Source organism: Mesoplodon bidens, assembly GCF_964165515.1.
Source record: "Mesoplodon bidens genome assembly, chromosome: 13".
NCBI classification, from domain to species: Eukaryota; Metazoa; Chordata; class Mammalia; order Artiodactyla; family Ziphiidae; genus Mesoplodon; species Mesoplodon bidens.
Window position 1 is genome coordinate 9,491,703 of NC_138169.1, and position 19,287 is coordinate 9,510,989.

Here is a 19,287-nt window from a genome sequence, read left to right on the forward strand (position 1 = left end):
ACCTTTGGGATCAGCATTCCAACCTCTGCTTCTCTGCTGGGCAAACTGGGGTCTCAAGAGTACAATCTCACAGCTCCTAGAAAGATTACTCTGCCCCAGTATTCCAGAGTGTACATTCTCACAAGTCTGTGAGCCAGTAACCTGGACTTTCTGAGGCCTTTTGCGTTCTCCTATCAAGGAAAGATTCTGGCCAGAGAGCCCTTGAGAACAGTTTTATGCAAGGCTGTGGCGATGGAACAGAGCCAATCCCTTTTTTTTTTTTTTTTTTTTTTTTTTTTTTTTTTTTATAGCTTTTTTTTTTTTTTTTTTTTTTTTTTTTTTTGGCTGTATGTGGGCCTCTCACTGTTGTGGCCTCTCCCCTTGTGGAGCACAGGCTCCGGACGCCAGGCTCAACGGCCATGGCTCACGGGCCCAGCCGCTCCACAGCATGTGGGATCTTCCCGAACCGGGGCACGAACCCGTGTCCCCTGCATCGGCAGACGGACTCTCAACCACTGCGCCACCAGGGAAGCCCGCCAATCCCTTTTTATACAAAAGAAGTCTGGTGTTATCGAGCTCATACCAGGCGCCAAGCAGTGTGCTAAGAATTCCACGTGCATCCACACCTCCAATGGTATATAGTGAAGATCTTGTCTCTATTTGACATAATTTGTTCCCCTTCTTACCAGCTTTGTCACCTTGGGCAAGTCCCTTCATTTTTCTGAGCTTCCATTTCAGTTTGACGTTAGAAAGATGAAGGTACTTGTCCAAAGTCACATGCTTATAAGAAGGAAAGACAATTTTTCCATCCACAAAACTTTCCTGAGTTCTTAATATATGAAAACTTGTAACTATTTTGGGGCAGGAAGTGGGCAGAGCTGATTACGACTCTACTGCTGCTCTCAAGGAGATTACAATCTCGAGAAGGAATAGCAAATGTGTGGTGTTTTTTTTTTCCCTGACAGAACGCTAGAATCTGTGGGTAATGGCCACCTGCCTGGACTCCTGCATCCTGGATCTGCGGGGAAAGAGTTCCAGGATTGATTAGTGATGTCTGCCGCAGGAACCAACGTGATGCTCTAAGTACCAGTGGCCAGATGGGGACTGTTAAGAACAAAGTGAGGGTCTGCATGCAGTTCTGCAGGGGTGGGGGAAGGAGAGAGGGGAGACAACCATTTGCACTTGAGAGAAAACTCATTGGAGATGGTAGCCGTGCTCTGAGGGGAAAAGGGTGGACTGTGGCTGTGAACACGTGTGTGGCGTAGTAGCTATACAAACTGGAGGCCAGCAGGCTAGAGAGGGCACAGGCTCTGGATGAAAAGAAACCTGAATTCAAATCCTGACTCGGTCACTTTTTAATGTGTGACTTGGGACATATCATTTAACCTCTCTGAACCTCAGTTTCCTCTTCTGTTATTGGGTTGATTGCTGAGTGCTTACTGTTGCTACAGTGACCACTGACAACAATAATCCAGGGAGGTAGTATGGTCAGCGCTGCTCCTTGCTGGGCTCCTGGGTTGGCGTTCACTCCATAGCCTGTGAAAACTGGTGCCCTCTGGTGCCACAATGTGAATGACTACCTCCTGGAGTTGTGTGACATGGCCGCCAGGATGAAAGAAGAGGCCCAGAGAGGTTAAGTCACTTGCCCATGTCACACAGCTAACACATGGCAGAGGTGGGATTTGAGCTCAGGTCTGTCTGCTCCACAGCCCAAGCCTGTAACCAGCATGACCTCCTGTCCACGAACGATTTGCCAAACCTGGAAAACAGTTCAGCCTCTATGACAGTTTGAACTTTGGCAGATTGATGAAGGCGTGTAACTTCCCCACCTGGATTTTCCAGCAGGGATAGGTAGCCAATGAACTCATTTTCATGCCTGTGAAAATCCCGAGCATAGTGCCTGGTGCGCAGTGAGAGTAACTCAGAGTGGTGAGGTTGAGGGCTGCTGGAAGACTGAACCCCACTCTGAAACTAAGTGTGAGAAGGGCAACCCTAAAAGAAAGAGGATGGCAGTAGAGTTTTCAATGAGAGGGAAGCAGATGAGTTCTTGGGCCTGGGGAAACAGACTTGGGGGTGAGAGCGGTGCTCAGCTGTCAGAAGGGCTACTGGTGTATCCACCTGCAGGGGTGCCAATCAGTTAGGTCCCACAGGGGACATGGGGGTAACTGATTATCAGTAATGAAGGGCTTGTAACAGCTGTGAGCAGGAGAAAGGGAACCAGCAGTGGGTGGTGACACTTCTGGGACTGGCAGGAGCAGGGAGCCCGGGGCCCGAAGGCATGAAGGGAAAGGCTGCTCTGGAATCTGGTGAGAGCTGTAGCTTTACGAAGGAGCTGGGCTGTAGGGAGATGAACGCAACCTTCATCCAGGCCGCCTGCATCCAGACACCATGGGAGGGGGGCCCCCAAACCTCACAGACTGAGAGGGGTCAAGGGATAAACCTCCAAAGGGATACTGGGATGTCCTTACCATGAGAAAGTAGGAAAACTCGACAGACGTTCATCACACAACCCTGACCAGGATGATTTGTGAACATTCTGGCAGCTCTCAAATTCTTTAATTTGATGACCATTGACTTGATCAGCTTTTATTTTCTGGGACATTAAGTTATGTGGAATCTGGTGGAGCTTTCAAATGATGCAGATTCAGGGCGGGTAGCTGGGGGGAGGGGGAAAAGGGGTTAAGAGAAGCGTGTTTATCTACAGCCCGACATCAGGCAGCCTACGTGTTGAAGCCAGAGAGTTTCCCAGAAGGTGAAAAACACACCATCCCCAAAGTCCCTGCTGTTATTAATCAACAAATGTCTCAGCAGCAGGTGTGCATGAGTGAATTTTGGGGTCACGGCAGGTAATCTGGTCTGGCCAGGCCGTAGCAGGTGACCTGACTGTCTGCCCGATCCTGAGCCACTGGATAAGGGGATTAATCTAAATCTCTTGGAGGAGAGGACGTTTTTCGAGAAAGCCTGGGACCTAGAATGTGAAAGCTGACTTAGTGACCTCAAACTCCGTTCCCTGGGATCATTTAGAAAAGGTGCCATTAAGGATGAGACCCTCAGGGATGCGGGGACAGAAAACACGGAGCTTAAAGGGTCTGGGGGGAAGGGAGATAGAAAATCTGGGGAGTTCATGCCCTCTCAAGGGGACAGTTAAGACCCAGTGCTAGTTGACAGTCACTGAATAGAGCCAGATGGGCTGGATTTGGATCCTGGCTCTGCCTCTTACTCATTGTATGACATTGGGCAAGTCACTTCCTCTCTCTGTGACTCAGTTTCCTCATCTGTAAAATTGGACAATAATAAAACCCACTTCATAGAGATGTTCTGTATGAATGAATGTTTGCAAACACGTAGAACAGTCCCTGGTATGTAGTAAAAAGCACTATATATAATGTTTGCTAATAATTAGATAAATAAGAATATAGGTTATTTGTTGTCAGATCTTCCAATCTTTAAAGGGAATTAAATCTGGAAATCTAAGTTTTAATAATCATATTAATGGCAAACACTCAAGCAGTTTTGAAGCACCTTAAATATTGACTGAATGTTGTAAGGTAGATACTGTTATTATCCCCATTTTACAGATGGGGAAACTGAGGGGGGTCACATGTTTTGTCCTCAGGTTACATACTAGCAAGTGGTAGAAATGGAATATAGGGTGACCAACCATCCTGGTTAAAACCAGGACACTAGAAGCTCCACCTCCCAGGAAACTCTTCAGTCTGGGAGAACCAGGACTGTTGATCACCCTAGCTTCAAACCTGGTCCGCCTGGCTCCAGCATTCCACTCTTAGCACCGTACTCTATTTTCTTTTGCATGAATGCTCCTGATTTTTAAAAGTTGGCCACTGTGGGCCAAACAATTTGCAATTCCTGAAAGAATCTGATATTCCCTTGCATCAAATTTCCCACTGGTTACAGAGAAGTGCCTGTGTTTCCTCATCTGTAGAATGGGAAAAGAGTAACAGAGACCTCATAGGGTTGTGGTGAGGATTAAATGAGTTCATGTACTTAAGGCACTTAGAATAATGCCTGGTATGAAGCAAGTGCTATATAAATCTTTGCATGTATTATTGTTGCTCTTAAACAGACATTATCAAGACCCTCTCAGACTTCCTGAATCTGAATCTCCTGGCTTGAGGTCTGGGCATTTGTTGTTGTTGTTGTTGTTGTTGTTTTTAATACCAAGTTCCCCAGGCAACCAGGTTTGGGAGTCAGCAATCCTGGTGTCAAGTCTGAGTAGTACAGTTAATGCTCTGCGTGACCTTGAACAAGTTTCTTCACCTCTCTTTCTTCCCTTTGCAAAGGACCAGGAGTCCTGCCTCTCTCAGAGGGTTAATGTTTAGAGGCTTCTAGAACCTCTTGGAAAGGGAAAACATTTGATATAAAGCAGGTGAGGAGGTAAAGAAGTAAGAAGGGAAGCCCCACATTGCACTTGGAGGGGACCTAGGATTCAGGCCTGGGGGCTAGGCTACAGGATAGTCAGGATGGACTAGGCTATGCTGAGTGACAGAGCCCCAATAACTCAGTGGCTTAAAACAAGTGTTTGTTTCTCACTCTCACTCCACATGCTGGTTATTAAGCTGCTGTCTCTCAGCTCCAAAGCTGCCCTCCCATACGCTGCTCTGTGTTGCTGGGGCTGGGACCCCACTAGCCACATTCCTGGTTTGTCAGCTGCTCCTGGTAGGCTCTCCAGGCTCCGGACAGCCTGGAGGAAAGAGGAGGGACTTGCTCCTTCCTCTGTTGTCTGTTCAGGTCAAGGTCACCCAAGCAACACTTCTGCATCCACTGCAACCAGTGGCTACTGGTTCCAGTCTCTGGGTGTTTTACACACACCCCTGGAACCAGCCTCCTTGTGTCCCCACAATGCCGAGCACTACCCACTTGGAGGTCTGTGTCCCAGCTCTGAGGGGGCCTCTCCTCCAAGGCTCTGGGTTCTGACACTCCAACCTCCACCCTTTGTCCACCGGCCCCAAGGACAGTGGCTGCTTCCTGTATTAGCATCTCTGTGTTGCCTAGTTGCTCTCCTGCGCCTTTTCAGCCCTCCAACATTCATTCTAACTCTCTGTTAAAATGACTGCTGTGGTTTCCTTTTTTCTGTCAGCCACCCTGACCCACACACTCCATGCATACTATGAAACAGAGCTCACTCTGAGACCCAAGCTAAGGGAGCAGCCCACCTGGAAATTGCCAGGCATAGTGGCAGAGGGGAGAGAGCCTGATGGACCACACGCTAGCTCTTAAAGCTTCTGCCCCGAAGTAATGCGTCACTTCTGTCCACATTTCATTGGCCAGAGTAGGTCACGTGACCACACCTGAGTTCAACATGGGATAGGCAGTGAATATTTATCATCAGTAGTACAGCCTACTAGTGTGTCCTTGGAAAGACGGAGAAACTATACTCTTTTCTCCTTCCTGACAGTCAACCCTAATCAGATCCCTAATTAGATTTTCCTGAATAATAATAACCAGCAAGTTATTGTGCATTTACTATGTGCTAGCCTAAGCGCTGATTTTCAGAGAGTCCATGGGTAGGTAGTTGTTACCCCTATTTCTCAGAAGAGGAGATGAGGCTCAGAGAGGGGACGTGACTTGCCTCAGGCTATAGAGCTGTAAGAGGCAAAGCCGAGATTTACACTCGAGTCTGTCAGACTGAAGCCCAAATTCTTCACTTCTGAACTCTGTGGGGTGTCCCTTCTTGCTCCCATTCCAGAAACCCCGGGGGAGGGCAGACAAGGAAAAGCAGGTATTTAAACTGGCTCAGCCCCTTTAACTGGCAAATCCTGCCTCCCACTGAAAGTTGCAGGTTCTCTATAGGGCAGCCCAGTTCTGGAACTCAGTAATCCAGAAAACTCCCCATGATTCTGCCCCCGGGAGCCTGCTCCTCTGGCCAGTCCTACTGCTGGCCTTGGTGCTTGGTTTTCACCCTCCAGCTGCCTCGCCCAGCACCTTGCTCAGCCCCAGCCTGGCTCAGGTTCTGCCCAGAGAGCGTTCCCAGGAGGGGAGACAATGCCCAGGGTCTGGGACCCCATGAGCCTGAGCTCTCCCAGGGCTCTGTCACCCCTCAACATTCAAGGGACACTGGGCTGTGCTTGGGGCAATAGCCGCTTGAGTCTTGTCCTGGCAGACATGAATTTCCTCGGTTAGAATATAAGCTCTTAGAGGTCTGAACTGTGTCTTTTGTATCTTCTGCACAGTATTATTGACAGCTGATGCCCTCAGGCACCCCAGGCACCATGCCTATTTCAAGGGTACCTGGGATTTGTTTTAATCAGGTGTGGTAAGACACACAGACGTGGAAATGACTGCCATGAAGGAAGAAGTTTATACTCTCACATCCCTAGAAATAGGCACAGCAGACACAGATGTTTAAAAAGAACTCACTTCTCCTGTGTTCCTTCTTTACTCACAGTATTACCACACTCACAACACTTCTGACACCAGATGTGTGAGTTTTTTTTCCCACACCACGCAATTCTCTGTGATGCCAGCTGGGTGTCCTACAGTTTAACTCAATTCTGACACCGTCTACCTGGAGCCCCATGACACTGCCCCCCACTTCAGGTGCTAATCGCAAAGTCATAGGTCCCCAGGTTACCTACAACTTCTGTCCAACTTGGCTATACATCAGAGGTTCCCATGACCTCCTCCCCCTTGGATTCGATTATTTACTAGAACAGCTCACGGAACTCAGGGAAACACTGACTTGCGTTCACCAGTTTATTATATAATAAAGGATACAACTCAGGAACAGCCAGATAGGGATGCATAGAGCAAGGTATGGGGGGAGGGGTGCAGAGCTTCCATGCCCTCTCTGAGAGCACATCACCCTCCCAGCACCTCCACATGTTCACCAGCCTGGAAGCTTTTCGAACTCCATACTTTGGGGATTTTTATGGAGGCTTCATCACATAGGCACAATTGATCGTTAACTCCATTTTCAGGCCCTCTCCTCTCTCTGGAGAATGGGGGCGCAGGGCAGGCTGAAAATTCCAAGTTTCTAAATACGGCTTGGTTATTCTGGTGACCAGACCCCATCCAAAAGCTCACCACAAATCACCTCATTTGAACAAAAGACAAACCTCTCACCCAGGAAATTCCAAAGAATTTAGGAAATCTGTGTCAGGAACTGGGATGGAGATCAAATATTAGGGCAAAAGATGTTCTTAATGCTCTTATCACTTAGGAAATTCCAAGGGTTTTAGGAACTCTGTGCCAGGAACCAGGGGCAGAGACCAATATATATTTTTTCTATTATTTCACAGTGTAGGGAATGGTACATGGGGAAGCACCAGGGTCAGTCAGGAGGCAGAGGGAGTGAGGGGAAAACGTGGGCAGGAGGTTTTACTGTAGTTTCTGCAGGAAAAAACGTGCAAGGCAGAGTAAGCAGGCTGAGAAGGTTTAGGATTGTCTCATTTGATTACTTATAGCAGGCTCTAGGGTGCAGGTTCCTTCCCCAGTTGTCTGGTACCTGGCCCTGGGGTGATTAAGGCAGGGGGATATTGGACTGGAGCTAAGAGCTTGATAAAGTAGATGGTTGGGGTGTGGGCTTTGGGTTGGTTGGTTTGCAGGGGAAAGGCACACTCCCAGGTGAGTTGTTTGCTCTCTCTAGGAATTAGCTAATCTTGAGAGGGGCAGTCCTTTCTAGTGTCAGCAAGGCCCCGAGATGTCAGGGCATCAGAATAAAAAGATATGCTTACTACAGAGCCTTACAAGTATCATATCGCTTGATATTTGAAACCAATCTATTATATCAGTTGGCATGAATTCAGCAGCCAGTAACAAAAGAACTGATTAATAGAGGCTTAAGAAATAAGATGTTTAATTCTGACATAACAAAAAGTCTTGAGGAGGAAGCTTCCAGCTTTAGTTTGGCAACTCAACAGTATCATCCAGGACCCAGACCTTTTCTCTCTTTTGCCTTTTTTTCTGTTGGTGACATGGCTCCATATAATCCCAAGAAGCTGACTCAGCTCCAGGCATCAAAGCCCCACAGAACATGGTCCCAATGAGATGGAAAGGTATTTCAGTTATCTATTGCTGTGTAACCAACCATGCCAAAACTTAGTGGCTTAAAACAACAAGTTATTATTCCTTACACTTCTGTGGGTTGACATGAGTACAGCTGGGGGGTTTTTCTGTCCCACATGGTCTTGGCTGGGGCCATCCACTGAAATGCATTCAGCTGGCAGCTGAGCCAGGATGGAAGATCCAAGAAAGCTTCACTCACGTGTCTAGGGCTTTGGTGCTCTTCTTGGTGCTCTTGTGGCTACTTGGGGTTCCTCACAGCATGGTGGTCTCTGAGTAATGAAGTGTCTTTCATGGTGACTGGCTTCCAGGGCAAAAGTGGAGGCTAACAGGGCTTCTTAAGCCCTACGCCTGGAAGTGGCATAGCATCACTTCTGCAGCATTCTATGGGTCAAAGCAAGTCACAAGGCCAGCTCCAATTCAAGGGGAGCTGTTATCTGCAATAAAAGTAAGAAAAGGAAGGAAGGAGAGAGTAGATATTGGGGAGGCAAATGGCAGGGTCTGCCACAGTGAAGCATCAGTTTCCCCTTGAAGAGGTGGCCAGACAGAGACTGTCTTTCCTTAGAGCAGCTGAGTGGCACGGTGGTGTGTACTACTGCTTGGGGCACCAGGGTAGTATAATGGCATCCAGAGTCTTCTCTTTCCCTCTCCCTCTCTCTCCTAGCTCAGCATGCTCTACCTGCTCATTGCCTCTCCCGCAGGGGTGGGACCATGGCAGGGAGAGGATGATAGCACATATGGGGAGGGGGGAGAGCCCAGTTATTTGCTTTTTCAAAAAGATGGAAGCATTTGGCACCGCTCCTGGTGCCAAATTGAAATTAATGCTGGCTACACTCCCAGCCTGGCTCCCATCCCCTCCGGAGGGCAGAGTCTCTGCAGCACTGAATCCAGGAAGGTCACTTGCTTGTCACAGGGGAAGGTGGGCGAGGGGCTGCAACAGTCAGGGCCCCGGAAGAAAACTGAATCCAGTTCAGATGCTCAAGGGACCTTAAAAAAGGGACTGTTCTCAGAGCGTGGGCAGGGTTAGGGGATCAGAGAAGGGAGGTAGAGGCACTGAGAGATTAGCAACAGAGGGAAGCCATTACCACAGTAAAGGCAGGAAGAAGCAGGGGAAGGAACTAGTGTGACCGAAGCCCAGCGAGGGCAGGAGCTGGGGGAGGCATCTAGACAGAGGCTGTAGTTGTGGAGGTGTGTAGCCACCAGCAGGGACACGATATTGAAGCAAGGAGGGAGTTTGAAAGAAACGCCCCACCTCTCTCTCCCCCTGCCTTCTGATCTCCTGCTGGTCCTTCCCATTGGCTACACGCAATCAGAAGCCAGAGGGCAAGGGAGCCCATGGGTGATGTGGGCCATACTACTGATTTCTGGGAAACACAGGGCAGACAGAGGAGGCTGGAGAATGAATTGGGGTGGGGTGGGTGAAACAATACAGTTGTATTATGCAGATGCCCAAAAGATATGGTTATTTTTGTATAACTATTTTTCAGTACTCCAGAATGTCCCCCGTTCATAGATCTGCCACAAGTTACTTAAAAGATCCTTCTCTTGGGAGTTCCCTGGTGATCTAGTGGTTAGGACTTGGCGCTTTTATTGCTGTGGCCTGAGTTCAATCCCTGCTCTGGGAACTGAGATGCTGCAAGCCACTTGGCAAAAAAAAACCCAACAAATTCTTCTCTTGTTCTTTGTAGAGAGCTGTTTTATTGGAAAATGATATACATATATTTAGAGGGACATGTCAGAAGTGCACAGCTTGATGAATTTTCACAAGAGAGCTTATCCATGTAACCAGATCAAGAAACAGAACATTCCTAGCACCCAGGAAGCCCCCTGAGTCCCCTTCCAGTTATCACCGCCCCAGCTCCCCTCCACCAGAGAGCCTGGATTCTGACTCCCAATAGCACAGGCTCATTCTCCTGTAGAGATAATGTTACAATGGGCATCTTTGTGTCTTCGGACTTTTTATTTTTTATTTATTTATTTATTTTTGTCATTGACTTGTTTTCTTAGGATGAATCTCCAGATTTAGGTTTCCTGTGTTGACGGGTGTAAACACGTTTATTGCTCTTGCTGTATGAGGCTGCATTACTTTCTGAAGGATATACAGATTCCTTATCACTCCTTATCTCAAAAGTCAGCCACTGAGATTATAATTCGTGACTCTGGCTTCAGTAGAAGGGAGCCAGGAGGAGGCCAGTTCTGGATCCCATTAGGGAGGAATCTGAAACTCTAAATACCAACAATGCCTGCTCTCTTGGTAGATGATGTTTTTGATTGCAAATGACAGAAGCTGCTGTAGGCAGACATGGAGATTATTGCAGGCAATTAGGCAGTCCATGAATTCCTGGGTGGGTTTGCAGCTCTGCAGCAGGAACAGAACTCAAATCCCCCCTGCCCCTGGGCCCAGGCACTTCGGCTCACACCTCTGTGCACTGGAGGTTCAGCCAACATTTGGATCTGTTCCCAAATCCCCCAAGCGGACTTCCCCTCACATCTCATTGTCCACCACAAGATTTCAGTGGGCTCACTTTCTATGAGATTCAGTGCTCTCCACTCAATTCTGGAACACAAATCAGGGTTTTATTAGCAAGGAAGATGTGAGGGAAGGTCTTTGTGTGTGGTCAACCTCTGAGCAGTGCATATACTTGGGGAAAAACAGCTGCCCCAGCCCTGACTTCACACAATCTCTTGGCTCTTATACCCCATACCTATTAATCAGTCTTTTGTTTCTCAAGGAATTTTTTGTCCAAATTCTGTTTTCTGGGAAAGAAGCTCTGATTTGTCTAACCTGGGTGAGGGGTTCTTGTCCAGTCAGCCATAGCAGAAAGAAGGATTTGGTGACACCACATGCCACCAACATGGAGATTAGGCCACTCGGCAGGGCTGGGCTGGAGTGGGTAGCCTTTGCTGAGTTACCCAAAGACAAAAGAAAGCAGTACCAAGGGCACCAGTGAAGTAGGGACACCCAAAAGTATTTTTTTCCCCAAACGGTTTGTTATTTCACTTGAAAAAACATTATGGCAGAAGTCAGAATCCTGTCAGGCTACCTGACCCTTATCTTATGGATCAGTACTGTTTTTATTTTCAGTGCCATAGGTGGGATGAAATACTTTACAATCTTTTCAGGCTTTAAAGTTCTCAATTTGGCCCTGGCAGTCTGAAGAAATTAAGGCTCAGAGAGGTCAACTGACTTTCCTAAGAGCATGCAGCACATCAGTGGCAGAACTAGGACTAGAACCTGGATATCTTAACACTTTGCCCAGTGTTCTCTCCATTATATGACTGTGCCCTCCCCTTTTTTGAGAATTATTTTCACAGTCCCTGTGGAGGGGCCATTGTGCCACCTGATAGCGGCCCCCTGGCCCTTGTTATTTTGCCAACAGTGGACATAAAATCTAGACTGGCCAAATTGGGTTCTCTTTCCTGGGAAGTTGAGATTAAGAAGACAAAGATTGATTTCTTTTAAACTGGGATCTTCCTCCAGCTTACATGCAATAACCATGATATTCATATAATTTAGCATGCTTTTGGCTGCAAGTAATGGGAATCCAGACTGGCTTAAACAATAAGAAAATGTATTAATTCCTTTAACAAGAAGTGCAGAACCAAGGTGGATTTCAGGTATGGTATGATTACAGTTCCAGCTACACTGTTCTGCAATTCTGTCTAGGCCCCTCCCTCCATAATGTGTTGGCTTTGCTCTCACATTGCCTTCCTTTATGGTTTCAAGAGGGCTGCCAGCAACAATAGGGGCAACATGCTTCCTTGTTCTCATCCATGGAGCTAGAAAAAAGCATCTTTCCAGCCCTGGACTGTAAGTCCTTTCTTTCTGTCTGATTAGGCCACTGTCAGTTATGTGCCTATTCCTGGACCAGTTGCAGTCTCCAGGAGAATGCTATGCACAGATTGGTTTAAAATTAGGTTCCAGGTCCAATCACTGGCAAGGAGGATGGGATGGCTGTGATGGGCTAAGAGTAATTGAGAGCTATCCTGGAGATGTGTGTGAAAATCAATTTCTTTTGGCCATGTAGGCTGAATGGGAGAGGGATGGTTACCTGAACAAATTGGGATCTGCTGGGAAGGAGGAAGGGGGAACAGATGCTGGAGAGCCAAAAATAAAACCATTTTGAGTTATTTTCAGGTGGGTTTCTGATCCTTGTTGTCCAAAACTCACTTGGACAATCAACTTCCTGGTCTGTGGCGAAATGCCTTTGCCCAGCCCCTCTGTATCCCGATTCTAATTTTCTCCTCTGTTCTGTAGACTCAGTTGTCGTCAACATTTCCCAAAGCTAGCTCATCGTTTTGGCAAGCTGGCATCTCACTCTGCTCCAAGCCCCGCTGATGGAGCTGAAGATCCCTTTAGCAGAATTGATTCTGGCATGTTTTAATTTACAAAGCCTTGCACTTCTCTGCATGGAGGCTGCTGAAATCTGTGCCCCTAAAAGCAGAGAGTAAATTCTTCTGAGGAAAGCCTATTTTTAACAAGTCCTGAACCTAATTGAACTTAATCATTTTTCAGTCGTTGACACTTGAAATTATGAGTCATTGGGCTATATATGGAGCTGAGGGCTAGAGCAGCCCTTTAAATACCATATAGATGGTAGATATCAGCTTCCAGAAGAACTTCTCAGGTTTGGAGCTGTGGTTTCACTAAGAATTGTGATAAAGCATGGGTCTCTAGAGACAGCCCTGGGTTCATATCCTGAATCCCCCACTTACTGCAAAAGTCACTCTATCTATTTCTCAAGCCTCAGTTTCCTCATCTGTATTGAAAACAATCTTTTTTTTTTTTTTTTTTTTTGGCCACAACGCATGGCGTGTGGGACCTTAGTTCCCTGACCAGGGATTGAACCTGTGCCCCCAGCAGTGGAAGCACAGAGTCCTAACCACCGGACTACCAGGGAATTCCCTCTTCATCTGTAAAATGAGGCTGGCAACACTTGTCCCAAAACATTTTGTGTGAATCATCAAGGCCTGACATGAAGCTGCTTATGATCATTATTTATTCTACTTTTCATTAATATTCATGTTTTCTTGCAGAAATGTTAATATGTTTGATTTTGACATGTTGCCCAAATCCCATTAGTAAAATATAATGTCCCACTAACTTCCCTCATGGTTACAACATGGCTGCCAGCAATATCAGGGGCAATATGCTTCCTTGTGCACCATATCACCTTTCTGAAATCAAAAACACATTAACTTCTAAAACACATCTTGTCCCAAGAGTTTAGGTATAAGAGAATGGAGAACTTAGTAAGACTGAGCTACAATTCACTCAAGGGGTTGGAGGTAAGGTGGAAATCACAGACATCAAAATTACCCTAGGAAACCAGTACCCCTAATCATTTCCCTTCAGGATTGTGGCTGCTTCTTGAGTTTAGCCCCAGAGGAAGTGGTTGGCGTATGTTGCAGGGCCATTTGTATGAAAAAATGTCTATCTTTAAACCATCAAATGTGGTTAGCCCAGTGAAAAATTCTCACGCCAGGAGTCACAGGTGATCTGGGTCAGACTGGGGTGCCCATGTCAAGCTCACAGAGCGTGGGGTGGGTGCTCCTAAAGAAAATTGATGGACAGATTCCCCTGCACCCGTGGTTATTTGTCTCAAGTTCTTTCTTTCTTTTTTTGCAGAGCAGAAAGATCTGGGTTCTGGACTTCCCTGGTGGTACAGTGGTTAAGAACCTGCCTGCCAATGCAGGGGACACGGGTTCGAGGCCAGGTCCGGGAAGATCCCACATGCCGCGGAGCAACTAAGCCCGTGAGCCACAGCTACTGACCCTGCGCTCTACAGCCCATGAGCCACAACTACTGAGCCCACGTGCCACAACTACTGAAGCCCGTGTGCCTACAGCCTGTGCTCCACAGCAAGAGAAGCCACCGCAATGAGAAGCCCACGCACCGCAACGAAGAGTAGCCCCCACTCGCCACAACTAGAGAAAGCCGGCGGGCAGCAACAAAGACCCAAACAGCCACAGCCAAACATAAATAAATAAATAAATAAATAAGAAAGAGAGAGAGAGAGAGATCTGGGTTCCTTTGTAGTGTATGTACCCAGCAGCGTTGCTGTAAGTACGGGTGAGTGTGAGATGGGGAGTAGGGAGACAGTGAGAGGACATGCGAGTGAATGATAGAGGAGATGGATCGGCGATTGAATGGCAGTGTGAGTGGCCGAGTCAGGGAAAGAGAGCAGTAATTGAGTTAAGAAGTTAGTGGCTAGTCTGGTGGGGGGTCGCCGCGGGGGAAGAGGGGTCGTTGAGGAGTCTGTCGTCCTCCCCCTCCCCCCCCCAAAAAAAACCTTTCCTCTCACCAGCTGCTCTGGTCCTCTCTTAAGGGCCCTGGACCCTCTTAGCACCTTCCAGGGGGAAACGCCCCGTCTGTGCGAGTCACAAAGGCGCCCGTTCCAGGGTTCCGAGAACGCCCGGACATGAGAATGGGGGTTGGCTCAGCGCAGCCGCGCAGCAATCAGTCCTCCCGGCGCCGTCGAACACCCAGCTGCTGTGGCCGGTGGACAGGCGGTGGGAACTGTCTTGCAGGGCGTCCCTGGTAAGTTTCACCGCGCACGCAGCCGCGCCTGCTGCTCCACAGCTCCCCCTGCTGGGGAAAGCAAAGACGTGGCGGCTGCCCCTCTCCCCTTCAGACGTTTAGCTGCCCCTAAACCTGGAAAATATCTTGGCCCCCCTCAATTAAACGTAAATAAATTACAGTGTGTAAAATAACTCCAAGGAAAGTACAACAAACTTCCATTTCCCCCCGTAACGATCCCAATTTTTAAAAATCTGTGGGTGTTTCTGCACCTCTGCTTGATTAGTGCTCCAAGCACGTTTAAACCATGTTATGCACACAGCCTTGGCTTCATTTTTTTTTACAGGATCCTCCTCTCTCACACTTGGCATTTATAATCCATGTAGTGGCCTGTCCCAGAGCCCTTCAGGGGTCAGGATTTTCTTTTAAGGTCAGATTGTTAAAGTTCAGCAGCAGAGGAGGATCCAGCCTCCTCTACCCCAGCTAATTAAATATTAGACAATAAAGTCTTCTCCCGCCTTTATTCATTTAAATTGTATTTGCTAAGAGCTTATCATGTGACCAGGACTACAGATACTGTAATGGATAGACTGAGGTCCGGGGAGCAGGAGGCATGTTTGTGATGCTCCCTGACCTGGACCTCTAGATTTCTTAGTACTTTCCAGCTCACACAAATGGGCAGCTTTGAGATTCCTCCCAAGAACTGCATACTCAAATTCCTGCTGGCTCCAGGCAGTTACAGGAAATGTGGGAATTGGGGGGAGGAGGAGTTAGGCAATGGGGAGGAATGGAGCCTGCATCCAGGAGTGTGAGTGCATGACCCATATTCACATCTTAAAACACTGCCTGCTAAAAAGAACTGAAGGCAGGTTGAATTTGCCCTGTGGGCCTCAAGTTTGAGACCCCTGACTAAGAGGGTGGTGTGCCAGGGCCCAGGACACCCTGCAGGTGCTCTCTGAAGGCCCAGCTGTGAGAATGGGGGTCCATCTGTTCCCAGGGGACAGAGTGGGTCCAGCCCACAGAGTACAGAAAGGGAAAGGTTTGTGTTGGTGTCTGGAAGCCAGAGAAAAGCCGGTATCCCAGGGGGAGCCTGGTTCTGGGTGTGTGTATGTATCAGCGAAAAGGTAAGAGTTGATGGAGCCTCTAGCTCCTGGGGAAAAACACACAACACAACCAGTTAACTCAAGGGCAAGATAAACTGACACTTGAAAATCCTAATTCACAGACATGTTACATTCATCAAACACCTGTTATGTGCTAGGCAGTGCACTAAGAGCTTTATATACATTATTTTATGCTGAGTGTGGGGGTGAGTATCCCCATTCTATAGATGAGGAGACTGAGGATCAGAGAGAGAAATCACATTGTCAGTGAATTTCAAGTATACTTTATTTAGTCATGCTTTTAGAAGGGTGCATTACAGATCCACTTAGGATCAAAAGAGCCCTTAAACATAGAAAAGCTCCTGCACCATATGAAATCGAGCTGCACAAAATTCTAGAATTGAAAAAGGTCCTAAAGTGAGTATCCTTTGCCCAAACCTTATCAGTCTAATAAATCCTGCCATACTCTCTACCTGTACCTTGAGGGCTCTTCCAGAAATAATCAAGCTATGAAACCATAGTCTTTATTCCACTTCCCTGCCTGTGGGAATTTTCCAACATTAGATATTTTCCTTCAAATATGATTTACCAAAAGTCAGTTAGTCTTCGAACCCTCTAGAAACCCTCTAGAACATATTAGGGAAACGCCAGAGGTCTTACAGTCTCAGCCACTATATTCTTATCACCCAGCAGCTTGAGAATCATTTTCAAGATAGTGGATCATGTAGGGCAGGAATGATCTAGGCTGCAATGAACAAAATACTTGATAAGGGTGCCTTAAACAATAGTGACACTTAGTTATTTCACTTAACAAGAAGCCTAGGGTAGGCGGTTCCAAGGATGGGGCAGTGGCAAACAGTGTCAGTGAGGCCCTAAATTTCCCCCCATATTTCTTCTTTGTTCTCTTTAGTGTGACAGTGATATTTCTCCTCCTGGTCACAGGATGGTTGCTCCAGCACCAACCATTATAACCTTCACAATAATTTCCAAAAGCAAAAGAGAAGGGAACATGGACAAGCTCTTTTTATCACAAAGGAATAGGAATAGACATCTCCTTATGTCTCATTGGCTAGATCTGAGTCACATGTTCATCTTTCAACCAATCATTGACAAAGGGAAATGGGTTACTATGATTAGTGGGAACCAATCATGATTCATCCTCTGGAACCGGGCAGATTGAGGAGGGACAAGCTCAGAGTCCTGTTAGGAAAGAAGAAGTCAGAGTGTTCTTAGAGTCATACTAGCTGCTGTAGCAAAGATGCCCCCTCATTTCATTGGTTTAACACAACAGAAATTAATTTCTCTTTTTTGTAACAGTCCAATGAGGATGTTCGTGGTTGGCAGGTGACTTCTTCCACAAGTTGATTTAAGAGACCTGTCTTGTGGCTCTGCCCATCTATGGCTGCGCCTCGCATAGATGTCAGATGGGGAAGAGAGGATGGAAATGTCACATCCACTTCTTAAAAAGTCATGGTCTGGAAGTGACACACCTCTCTGCTCACATCCCATGGATGAGAATTTGTAGCTCTGCCTGGATTCAAGAGGAGCTGGGAAGTGTAACCCCTGGCCAGGCAACTACCTTGGCAACAACTCTTCATGAAGGAGAAGTGACTGTTGGGAGGCAATTAACTCGTCTCTTACAGGCTGATCTTCTTACATCCCTGCTTTTAAGGAACATCTTGGCTTTTCCAGTCCTCTTGGCCAGTCACTTCCCAGTGGGTACTGCCCCTCACACTAGACCACACATCAGTCTCTGAACACTCCTTTTATTCACTTGCTCTCAGCCTTTGCCCAGGCAGTTCTCTTTACCCCAAATTCCTTCCCCACTTTTCTTCTCTGCATGGTGAACTCCTATTAATCCTTCAAAACCCAAATTGAAAATCATCTCCTTTTTGCAGCCTTTTCCACTATTTTACCCTGGGCAGGGTTCATACCACCTTGAAGGTTAACTTATCCCTGAATTCCCTACAATGTTTAGCACATAGTAGGGGCTTAGTTTGTATGCTAAAGAGATCTAGGTACTTCAGGCATGAGAACGCATTTGGTTGCAAGCAATGGAAAACTCATCTTGGATTGCTTTAGGAGAATATGTTGGTTCATGTAACTGGACATGACCCAGAGGTATCTTCAGGCTTGGCTATATCCAGGGGTTCAGATGATTCACCTACGGTTCAATTTCTCTTGATTTTGTCTTCTGTCCTCAGTGATAGCTTTATTCTCATGCTCCCTGAAGAGGCAAGATGGCTGCCAGCCACTCCCAACCTCATTCACATAGGTTAAAGTGCAGCAGGAAACAGAGTTTCTCTCTTCCTGTGTGTGCAAGCTTAAATTCCACTATTCACTCTGCTTGGACTAGCCAAGGTCATGTGCCCATTCCTGAACTGATCACTCAGGCCAGGGGGCTGGGATTATGCAGATTGGCCAGGGATCTGGCACTCTGATTGACCCATCCAGAGTCATAGGTTGCAATCCAGAAGCTGATGGAGTGGGGGTCAACCTCAGGGGCGCAAAAAATGACCAGGAGTAAGGGAGGGAGTGGCTTCCCACTGGCAATTCCAGGTATTGCTACCAGTTGACAGAGGAATGCTGGATGCCCCATAAGCCCACATAAATATTTTTTACGCTGAACCTTCATCCTATGAAAAGACCCATATCGCACCACATTGTAACAGCCACTGTTTACCGAGGACTTACCTTGTGCCAGGCTTAGTGCCTGACATGCTGAACAACCTGTGAAGTGGCTTCTAGAATTTCTCCTATTTTCCAGATGAGGAAACCAAGGCCCAGAGAACTGAAATGACTTGCTCAAAGTTAACAAGTGGCCAAGGAGGAATTTTTGCTGAGATCTGATGGTTGACACAGCAATGCTTTAAACCACTGCACTGTAGGACCCCTCAGTGCGTGGCAAAGCTAGAAGTTTCTTGTTTAAGGATCTAGCTCCTAAAGCCTGGGAATTGGGGTGCAGTGGATCTTACAGCCCCATAGGGCTCATAGGGTTAGCATTGTCCCCTTCTTTGAATACCTAATGTCTCTCAGTACTACTGGCTCCTGCTTTAAAGGGGGGGGGGGCGGAGTGTCGCTACAGCTGAAGCTGGGTGAATTTCGATGTAACCCCATCAGAGGACACACTGCCCTGATGCCATCTTGCCCCTCTTCTTTGGGAACACAAGGAGCAAGAGGGTAACAGACATGCCAGAACCATCTGCCTGGCTCCTAATAATAAATCATGAGAGGAACAGGTTTCAGGCAAACATTGCTTTAAAAAAAAAAAAAGCCTCTTCTCACACCCGGGCAGCCATCTGCCGTGTCCTCCTCATGTGCCAAGCTGGAGGAGGAAGGTCTGCGGGGGGTGGGGAAGGGAGAGGGTGCTGCCGGGTCCTGCACCACCAGCAGGGGTGGCTCACAAGTTCTCTTCCTTTCGCCACTGTGGACAGGGTATCGCAGAGAGAAAGGAGCACTTGCTGGCTTTGACCTTCCTGGATACAGTGTCTGAGCAGAGGGAAAGCACAATTCCTTCAAGATGCTGACGGTGGGTAACAGTAGCTCCTACATACAGAGGGCTTACTGTGGGGTCAGGCATTGTGCGGTCCTCTGTACACATATTAACTCATCTAATCCTGACAACAAATCTATGTGCGCCCATTTTATAGATGAGAGACTGGA

At 47.4% G+C, this 19,287-nt stretch overlaps 1 protein-coding gene across 1 annotated transcript in view; it reads left to right on the forward strand.

The window, feature by feature from the left end:
• Positions 1 to 14,123: 14,123 nt before the first annotated feature.
• Positions 14,124 to 19,287, forward strand: part of CCDC63 (coiled-coil domain containing 63) — a gene marked incomplete at both ends in the record, with an annotated part of 34,035 nt that continues 28,871 nt past the window's right edge. Inside the window, one exon of the mRNA XM_081252903.1 lies at positions 14,124 to 14,159. Coding sequence (XP_081109029.1) covers positions 14,124 to 14,159 — 36 coding nt within the window. The remainder of the gene's footprint in view (positions 14,160 to 19,287) is intronic.